Below are 9,437 nucleotides of genomic sequence, written 5' to 3'. Positions count from 1 at the left end.
GTTTGTGTTTTGGTCAAACGTACTCCCTGATACTTCCTGTTTCTTTCACACGCTTCAAAATGTGTGAAATGCACACCAGCGTTCACTTGAGCATTTTCAACAATTGAAACCTCAGAAGTCGAACACAATTGCTTCTTTGACACTGGTTGACTACCAGGTTGCTTTGTACAATGTGGTTAATTGTTGGTAAACACTGGTTAGTAAATTGATCAAGTGATCGCGCTTTCATGTTAAATTGATTTTTTTTCATTAGGCATCCTTTAGAAGTACTGATACTTTGGAAAATAGCGACCACAAAATATTCATACCAATACAATTTTATTAAGTTTCCGTATATTATGAGACGCGGGCCACTTCCAAATTCATAAAGCATTTGAACTAAGCTTGAAATTCTTTAAAGCTTTTCAAACTTACAACATAAAAAAATAATACCACATATTCACACATAGGTACATACACACGCACGTATACTGTATTCAATTGGCGGACGCGCTGACACAATCGTGTTACACCGTAGCGCCCCCTAATGTTGTTGAAGGCAGTTGGACCTTCGCCTTTTCGTCCATTTTGGGAGTCCAAGCTAAGCCTGCTAAGCTAACTGCTGTGTGGAGCTGCAGACATGGATGACGGCGACGAGCTCGGAATAGTTCTCTCCCACAACACATCCTCTGGTTCCAAGTCGGGTGGTGACAAGATGTTTTCATTAAAAAAGTGGAACGCCGTTGCGATGTGGAGTTGGGATGTCGAATGTGATACTTGCGCCATTTGCCGGGTGCAAGTGATGGGTGAGCGTGTCGACGCTAGTTTTCTTAAACTAGCTTCTCTGTATCGAAACGCCGGTCGATTACGGCAAATGTAAACGCAGTTTCTCCGTTTACAGATGCATGTCTCCGATGCCAGGCGGAAAACAAGCAAGAGGACTGTGTTGGTAAGCTACTGTCAGTTGCAAAACACACATGCTAATGTTTAGTCGTTTCGCAGCTATCGCGAAGAAGTCCGATGGAAGATATAACAGTGGAAGAGCATATTAGCTACAGGGATTTACGCTCCCGACATACGACAGTTCGACTTTACGAACAGCACGCGTCATAAAACCTTGTCCCCCAAGGTTCTGTGCTTGGTCCTCTTCTCTTCATCCTCTACCTTCTACCCCTCGCCCGAATCATTCGTCATGGTCTCCAGTTCCACTGCTACGCTGATGACGTCCAATTGTACATCTCCACCAAATTGTTCACCCCAACAACCCACTCCACCCTATGCAAACAAACGTCCTCATTCTTAACTGCACTAAATCTCAACTGCTAATAATCGGTCCTAGCTCCCTCACCCAACAGCCTCCAACTTTGACCTCACTATCGACAACTCCACCCTGTTCCCCTCTTCTCACTGTTGTAACCTTGGTGTCCTTTTTTATCACAATCTCTCTTTCGACCAGCGCATCACCCAAATCACCAAAACTGCTTTCTTGCGCCTCAAAAACATTTTCACCCACACCTTCACCGTGATCACATCACGGCAAATAAATAATGAGAGCGACGGATAATATCTCAAAATACTTGTAAGTCAGGTCACTCATCATAACAAGATACCAATGTCGTCTCTTACATTTTCTTTTCAAATACTTTGTCTCTTGCCTTACTGTTTAGCTTAACAGACAACCTTTTCCACTGTTTTGCAGTTGTTTGGGGAGAGTGTAACCATTCCTTCCATAACTGCTGCATGTCCCTTTGGGTGAAGCAGAACAATCGGTGCCCCCTCTGCCAGCAAGACTGGGTGGTTCAGAGAATCGGCAAGTAAGGCCAGCACCTTCGCGACGTGATTCACAGACTTCAGCTGCACGCATCCGAGGGTGGACACAGATCTGGCCATGATCATTGCGACGCCCCATGCAGAGCCGCTGTCTACATCTTGCCTCGGCAATTTGATTGCATGTTCCAGTCCTCCCAGTGTCAGAGGCGGGCAATGAATTAACTTAAGTACCAAGTGGATGCCACACACGATCTGACTCGTGGCTTATGATTGATGTGCAAGGATGAAGAAAGAGGATGACACTTTACAGCGGGCGGTCACTTGTTAGCTTTTGAGGTTTTTTTTGGGGGGGGGGGGTTGACACATGTTAAATATGTGACTTTAATTTTTAGGAATAAAACATGATATATGTAAATTGATGTATTTTGCTTCTTTTTGGTGCAGTTTGGGATATTTCAATTCAGTGGCGGGCCGTGCATCTCAACCTTAGGCCTTCAGTGACGTCACATACATTAACGCAATATAGGCTCGTCAGGCAACACTTAATTTCAGGAGCATTTAAAACCATCAAGTATGCATTCACAATTAAGAGCAGGAAACTAAATTTACATATATTGTCAAAAATAAAAAGATTTAAAATATACTAAATAAAATGCCACCCAAATTACGCTGTGTGATCATAAACAAGTCTGTCCAATAAATTGCGCAATGTCGAAGTTTCATATAAGACAACAACCAAACAATAACAAACTATTCTTTGAAAATAAAGTAAACAGATCATTTGCATTTTGAGAATAGGCTATACAACAGCAAATAACTGAAAATGTTGAGCATGTGAGATTGAACGAATTTTAGTGCACGAAGCTGACTACAATGCGCCATTATAAATTGCAGGTGAGCTGATTTATTTGATACATTTTTGCATCTTTGTCATTTTATTTCGTTACCATTAATACTAACGAAATAAAATAACAAAAGAAATGTAAAATAAAATTCATTTACTCACCAATGTAGTGCCTGTTCACTGAGCTGCAGATCTACGCGAGTGTCCCCAAACGTTTTTAAACGCGCCGTAGCTTGTAAGTGCCCAGTCGTGCTCTGATGTTACCTTGCTGCCTTGGTAAAACAACTTAAATTGGTAAATCCAGTGGAAGGTCCCTCTTGAAAATTGTGTGGAAAGTAGTCCTGCAACCAGATCAACGTCTTCTCCTTCGGCCATTTTGGGTCAAAATGCAGCAACAGCTCCCTCTAGCAGGCGCTAATCCAATCTTTTTTTTAAAGAATCTTTATTGAACAAGTCACAGTAAACAGAAAAGGCGCTAATCCAATCACCGAACGCGCACATCCAGTGTCGACGTAAACCCTTCTAGCTGGCCCTGGTACGCAGACTCGTGATCTGATTGGCTATTACAAGCTGACTGTGCCCGTTCATTTACAGCGCACAGGGGCCTGCTCTGTTTAATCTGAAGGCCTCGAGCAAATTTAGTTGACCTGGCAAAACAAGCTATCTGAAATATGATTGGTTAAAAACTCTACCATAATAAATAAGTTATTTATCAAGTGGCTTTCAATGTTCTTTAAAATAACATTGAAAGCCACTCGACTAAGTGGAAATAATATGACGTAAAGAATACAGAGAATAATTTTGTTTACATATTCATGAAAATAAAATAACAAATTAAATTTATGTTATTCTCAGAAAAGTAAATTTATTAAATTTACTTTTCTAAGAATATTTAGACCAGCAGAGAAGGCCTTGCTGGCCCTGACGGAACGCCACTGTTTCAATTGTATCAATATTGTATTATTGCCCATTTTAAATCTGTATAAGTATTGTTAATATACCATAAAATAAGTTAACAACACAACTGGAAGAATGACAAAATATGTAGTACAATCTAGAAAAAGAAGAAGCACACTGCAACGTTAGTATGCTTTCTTATGAATCTAATTGCATTTTTTTTGCCCCAAATTCACAGTCACTGCATTGACTTGAATACTTAGAACGTCGACTTAGTGGCTCGTCAGACCACCGTTCCTTCCTCTATATGTGCCTTTGAAGTCGTGTGCCGCCTAGAGCGTGGACACCAAGAAAAATCGGGGGCCCACTTGTGTTCACGAAACATGATTAAAATCAATTCAACATGCTTCGCAGTTGAACATTAAATTGTTCATTAAAACGCATTAATGCAAGTTTTGATTGACACGGTTAAAGAGATACGTGGATGATTGTGTAAGTGGTCATTATGTGAGTGGGGCGGCGTACACTCCTTGAAATTTATTGACGGACTTCATAATTCTAATTTGCAATTGAGACTTGTTACGTATGACGTGAGGTGGCAGCACACTTACTGGACACAGGCACTTGCAACTCCTAAAAATAGGCCCGACTAAAGCCTCTTAAGTTCAAAGCACCTAAGGTGCTTTCCCTCGGGGCTAACAAATCCCTGAAGATAGTGGCACTTTTAATGCCTTAAGAGGTGTGTCAGGACCGGAGGGATGCTTGCAGGTGTTCACGGCTGCTTTTCGGCTAGTCGGACCATGTAGAGGATAGAAGTAGGGCCCCACAGATTACAGTCGGGGCCACCGGTATGAGTGACCTGCTGGTGAAGGAACTGGTGGCCAACACAGCCTACCTCAGGGCTCAGCGGCAGGACCGCAACGAGCTACGAAAGGAGAGACTCTCCCTGACTCTGCCCCTGCCAAAGAGCTCCGCAACTCTGCAGGAAGCAGAAGGGAAGCAGTACGAGTCACTTTGCGAGCAGCAGCCCATTGGCAGGGAGTTATTCCGGCAGTTTCTCCTCAGTTGTAACCCGCAGTATGCAGCCGCCATCGAGTTCCTGGACGAGCTGAGAGGATGGAGCTCTGCTGTAGATGACGACCAAGAAAAGGCCAGGCAGAACCTCGTCGATAAGTTCTGTCACTCTGAGTCCAGGGGTTTTCTGTCTTTTCTCAAAGGAGACTCAGTGGAAACAGCCAAGCGCTTCTCAAACATTTTGGATGAGTCCTCGGTGAACCAGATGAGAGAAGCCACAAGAGACTTCCTGCGAGGAAAGCCTTTCTCGGAGTTCCTGAGGAGCCCGTTCTTTTTCAGGTTTCTGCAGTGGAAGGAGTATGAGAGACAGAAGATTAGTGATAAATACTTTCGTGAGTTTCGGACGTTAGGGAAAGGCGGTTTTGGTGAGGTAGGTGTCAAAAGCAACACGGTTACCTGGTAGACACTAGCGATAAAAACAACAGATTGTGGTCTAAAACGGTTGTGTATTGCAGGTGTGTGCAGTCCAGGTGAGGACTACAGGACAAATGTACGCCTGCAAGAAGTTGGATAAGAGACGCTTGAAGAAGAAAGGTGGCGAGAGATTGGCCCTTCAGGAGAAGCGGATCTTGGCAAAGGTGAACAATCTTTTCATTGTGAACCTGGCCTACGCCTATGAAAACAACACCCACTTGTGCCTGGTCATGGACCTGATGAATGGAGGAGACCTCAGGTTCCACATCTACGAACTCGGAGAGCGCGGTCTCCGTATGAACCGCGTGGTTTACTACGCAGCCCAGATGACCATGGGCCTCCTTCACCTGCACTCCTTGAACATCGTCTATCGTGACTTGAAGCCAGAGAACGTGCTGCTGGACGCCTGCGGCCATTGCAGACTATCAGACCTCGGACTGGCGGTCGAGCTGCCAAATGGGAAAACGATCTGCCAAAAGGTCAGCTGGCGGCCTCTTCCTTGCTTGACCTGCATTTCGAAAGTCTTTGCACTGCACTCAGCAAAGCCTAATAAGAGTACAGTTGATGTGTTTTGGTGAAGCTGAGAGTTTTGGTTTTGTATCCTTGTGTTTGTCCTAAACAATAAACCTAAGTGTCAAGGGCCAGGAAAAATGTATTTATAACGAGTCCCCATTCTGCATTTTGGACTCTGCAAATGTGAACATTTGCAAAGAGACACGGGCGTCGTGTCTCTGCGAACACTGAAAACACGACATGCATCTGAACTCATTCAAACCCTTTGACGCCTAAAAGCGTCAATTAACGCATAGTCCCCGCCTCCCCATGAGTCAATCAGGTTTTTTCATGGGGAAGGGTACAAGGAGGCTGATGCAACTTCTCACTGAAGGAGCAGGCTTGACTACAATGTTAAATAGTAAAAAAAATGTCCAGCAGGTGGCAGTGGTGCAAAAGTCCACCAGTCGTTTGAAATGCATGCTTTTACAAAAAGTATTTCTGAAGAAAATTGGCCATTCCCATAAAACGTAGCAATTTTCTAATGCTGATTGCCAATGAATGGAGAAGGATAGAAACAAACTTTTTTCTGCTGAAAGAAGAGAGTCTCACCTTTCTTCTGACAGGTCGCATGTTTATATAGCCGTAGAACAGAAAATTCTGTGGGCCTTGCAAATCAGTCGAAATTCAGTAATATGTGAGGGTTGAGGGGGTTGCTCCAGTGAAAAAGGGTGGTATTCAAATTAATATTCCCGTTCCGTGTCGGAATGCATGAGGTGAGTCACAGCCAAAACAACGATAATTAACCACAACACCACGGTGACAGAGTCGCCTTCAGCTCTTGCGTTTAACATTTCAGCAAAATGGTTGAACATGACACGCCTCCTGCGTCACCGTACTGCGAGTTAGTTGAGGTCCCACAACAAAGGGGTACAATGGTTGCAGGGCTATAATTATTGGGTTTGAAATGACACATCTGGAGCTGTAAAAATCGAGTGGAAGGGTGCAAAAAAAATGCCTTTTAGGGGAACACCTTATTAAAAAGTAATTTCTTTCTGAGAGTGTGCTAATACCAGTTTTCATCCTGTGTGTTCATCCCCAAGTGCAAAGGGTTTACTAGGAATAGATAAAATACTGTATATGAATGCTTCTTAGTCCAACGCTGACAGACAAGCACCATGGAACACTCTTCATGACGCAAATGAATCCTATTAAAAGATGCCTGACTTTTGAGTCACTGTCGGTGTCAGCACTGGCTGGAAATGTTTTCAAATGAGAGTCTGTTACCATGAAGTGGTAAATTTTAGCTTTGCTCATGATGTGTACAATACGGCAGTGCTCCACCTCGTAATATCTCCTCTATGTGTGTGTGTGTGTGTGTGCCTGGCTGACTGTTTATTTGTTCAGGCAGGCACAACTGGTTACATGGCCCCCGAGATGCTGACGCAGCAGTACTACAGCACATCGGTGGACTGGTGGGCGCTGGGCTGCTGCATCTACGAGATGGTGGCTGCTCGCTTGCCTTTTCGAGACTTCCGCGAAAAGGTGCTGAAGAGCGAGGTGACCCGCCGCACGCTCGAAGACCTGTGCAAGTTTCATCACAAGGGATTCGACTCCACGACCAAAGACGTCATTTGTTGCCTCCTTAAAAAAAAAGTAGCACATCGCCTTGGGTGCCAGTAAGTACAAAGCATGGGTCTTTAGGAACGTAGTCGTGGTTTTGCCGTGAATCTAACGCCAATGCAAGAAGCAAAAGTTGTTGTTGTTGTTGTTTATTGAACATAAAACATATACAGTAATAATTTGACAGAAAATAAGGTAGATAAAATAGTAAAAAGAAAGAAATCAGTCTTCATTCAACACAGTTATGTTCAAGGGAGTAGGAAGAAGTAAAAAACTTATCTAGTCCTTCCCCGTTATGTGTTTATATCTAATAAATCATTTTTATATCAATCAGAAAAGAAAAAAAGTAAGAGGAAAGAAGTCTCCATTAAGGCTCATACTTTACCCTTAACCGTGATATTTTTACAACTTTTGGTTTGTATCGGGATTATATACATCCACACCCTGGCACTCTTGTGTCAATTTTCTCTTGTATTCATAATGGATATTTCAATACCTTTCTCTATTGAAAAGTACAGCAAATGATGTATTCTCAAGGTTGCCAAAATGTTAAAAACTTCTCCAAAATGCTAAAAACTCCTCTTATTTCTCCGCTCTTATTTTTCATACCAGATGTGATGATCCACGAAAACACCCATTTTTCAAGAGCATTAATTTCCATCTCCTGGAGGCGCGGCGTTTGGAGCCCCCATGGATGCCCAAGCCCAATGTGGTCTACGCCAAAGACACAAATTGCTTCAACGACACCTCAGAAGTCGGAGATATTGAACTGGATGCCAAGGATGAAAACTTTTTCGAGGAATTCAACACAGGCGCAGTCGCGGTCTCTTGGCAGAAGGAGATGATTGATAGCGGGTTGTTTGATGAGCTCAACGGGGCAGAAAGGAACGGCCATGAGCGAGCAATGGCCTGGAAATCAAAGACGTGTGTCATTTTGTAAACATCGCTTCTAATCTACGGTCGGGAGGAGAAGGGGCTTCCCACCAAAATCTGGGCCTGCAGAATTAATCGTCAGAAAGTGCTCCCCTTTGATGGCGGGGAGTGCTGAGCGATATGTTGTTGGTGACACATATTATCCTAAACGAAAAATCGATTCAATAACATTACGATGTTACATTACTAATTGCCAACTTTGTCGACGGGGATGGTGGTGACTGATTTTGAGCTACTTGAAATTTTATTACTATTGTTTCGACCAGGATTGGGTGGGTGCGGGTTGGGGAGGAGCGGGGGGGGGGGGTGTTCCTGGGGCCCCCGGAAAGTCTTCTCAGTTCCCTCTCAAGATCGACACCCATGGGGGGGGGATAAGCAATGCAACCCTGGAATACTTGAAATGATGGTGCTGGTTTTAAATAGAATCATGACACAATAAATCTGACTACCTCGAATAATAAGATTGCGATGCATTCTCGTTTGATTGACAGTTTGATAGCACTTTCAATCAATATTGGGCCAGTAGATTAAAAACGAATGTAATTATGATCACGTCTGGTCAATGCAGTTTTAGCAGCATCTTAGAAGCTGTCCTGTTTTGTTTTTCAGATGAAAATCGTGTTGTAAACATGCTCTGCGTACGCTTCTGCAGCACTGCTGGAGTAACTGCACTTTGGCCGGAGTTCAAGTTGAAACATGCTGTAGTCTATTAACAACTTTTACTATTGAGTTCAGTTAAAATTGGGAACAATATTTGGATGAAAACCACTTCTAGGCCTTAAATATGAAACAATGAAATGGGAAAAAAACAGTAAGAAGGGAAGTGAGTGTGCATTCTTGTGTAGCAGCATGACAAGGTTAATTAATTGCACACACCGTTCGCAAGCTCGAAATACTGTTATGTCAGTACCGCCATAAACCGAGGATCCTTAACAATCAACATGTTTTTCCCCCTCCAATTGCTTTACTATGTTACTTCACAAGTTACGTGCTGGCTTTTTATGCCAGTCTATCCATCTATCCTCCCATTTTCTGAACCGCTTATCCTCACAAAGGTCTGGAGCCTATCCCAGCTGCCTTCGGGCAGTAGGCAGGGACACCCTGAACCGGTTGCCAGCCAGTCGCAGGGTACACATAGACAGACAGCCATTTACACTCAGTCACACCTAAGGAAAAGAGTCTTCAATGAACCTACCATTCATGCTTTTGCAATGCGGAAGGAAACCGGAATACCCGGAGAAAACCCACGCAGGCACGGGGAAAACATGCAAACTCCACACAAGAAGACCGCCCTACGTCAGTCTCATCGTGACGTTGTCGTTCCTGTAGGTCGCAGTGAACAGCGTTCAGATGTGGCGTGTAGGAAAACAAGTTTAACCACCAGATGACGCCAGACAACCGTGAATGCATT

At 43.6% G+C, this 9,437-nt stretch overlaps 2 protein-coding genes across 2 annotated transcripts; both read left to right on the top strand.

Moving 5' to 3' along the window:
- The first annotated feature begins 547 nt into the window (after positions 1-547).
- Positions 548-2,118, top strand: rnf7 (ring finger protein 7). Its single transcript, XM_086125440.1, has 3 exons — positions 548-785; positions 881-928; positions 1,679-2,118. Exons 1-3 carry the CDS (start codon positions 620-622, stop codon positions 1,795-1,797), a joined length of 333 nt encoding a protein of 110 aa, XP_085981566.1. The 5' UTR covers positions 548-619; the 3' UTR covers positions 1,798-2,118.
- Positions 2,119-3,905: 1,787 nt separating this feature from the next.
- Positions 3,906-8,292, top strand: LOC147197162 (rhodopsin kinase grk7-b-like). The gene is made up of 4 exons (XM_086126255.1): positions 3,906-4,934; positions 5,020-5,457; positions 6,878-7,149; positions 7,706-8,292. Exons 1-4 carry the CDS (start codon positions 4,341-4,343, stop codon positions 8,031-8,033), a joined length of 1,632 nt encoding a protein of 543 aa, XP_085982381.1. The 5' UTR covers positions 3,906-4,340; the 3' UTR covers positions 8,034-8,292.
- Positions 8,293-9,437: the final 1,145 nt, after the last annotated feature.

The sequence above is a fragment of the Hippocampus guttulatus genome, chromosome 12 (genome assembly GCF_054856545.1).
Source record: "Hippocampus guttulatus isolate MCC_2025c chromosome 12, RoL_Hgut_1.0, whole genome shotgun sequence".
NCBI classification, from domain to species: Eukaryota; Metazoa; Chordata; class Actinopteri; order Syngnathiformes; family Syngnathidae; genus Hippocampus; species Hippocampus guttulatus.
This window is presented reverse-complemented; position numbering and strand designations above follow the sequence as displayed.

Bases quoted from the DNA above. Each gene is read 5' to 3' on its own strand.
- rnf7 (XM_086125440.1), top strand. From the start codon at position 620: ATGGATGACGGCGACGAGCTCGGAATAGTTCTCTCCCACAACACATCC. The intron at 786-880 runs GTGAGCGTGTCG...CTCCGTTTACAG, and splicing joins TTGCCGGGTGCAAGTGATGG to ATGCATGTCTCCGATGCCAG. The intron at 929-1,678 runs GTAAGCTACTGT...ACTGTTTTGCAG, and splicing joins CAAGCAAGAGGACTGTGTTG to TTGTTTGGGGAGAGTGTAAC.
- LOC147197162 (XM_086126255.1), top strand. From the start codon at position 4,341: ATGAGTGACCTGCTGGTGAAGGAACTGGTGGCCAACACAGCCTACCTC. The intron at 4,935-5,019 runs GTAGGTGTCAAA...TGTGTATTGCAG, and splicing joins GGAAAGGCGGTTTTGGTGAG to GTGTGTGCAGTCCAGGTGAG. The intron at 7,150-7,705 runs GTAAGTACAAAG...TTTTCATACCAG, and splicing joins GCACATCGCCTTGGGTGCCA to ATGTGATGATCCACGAAAAC.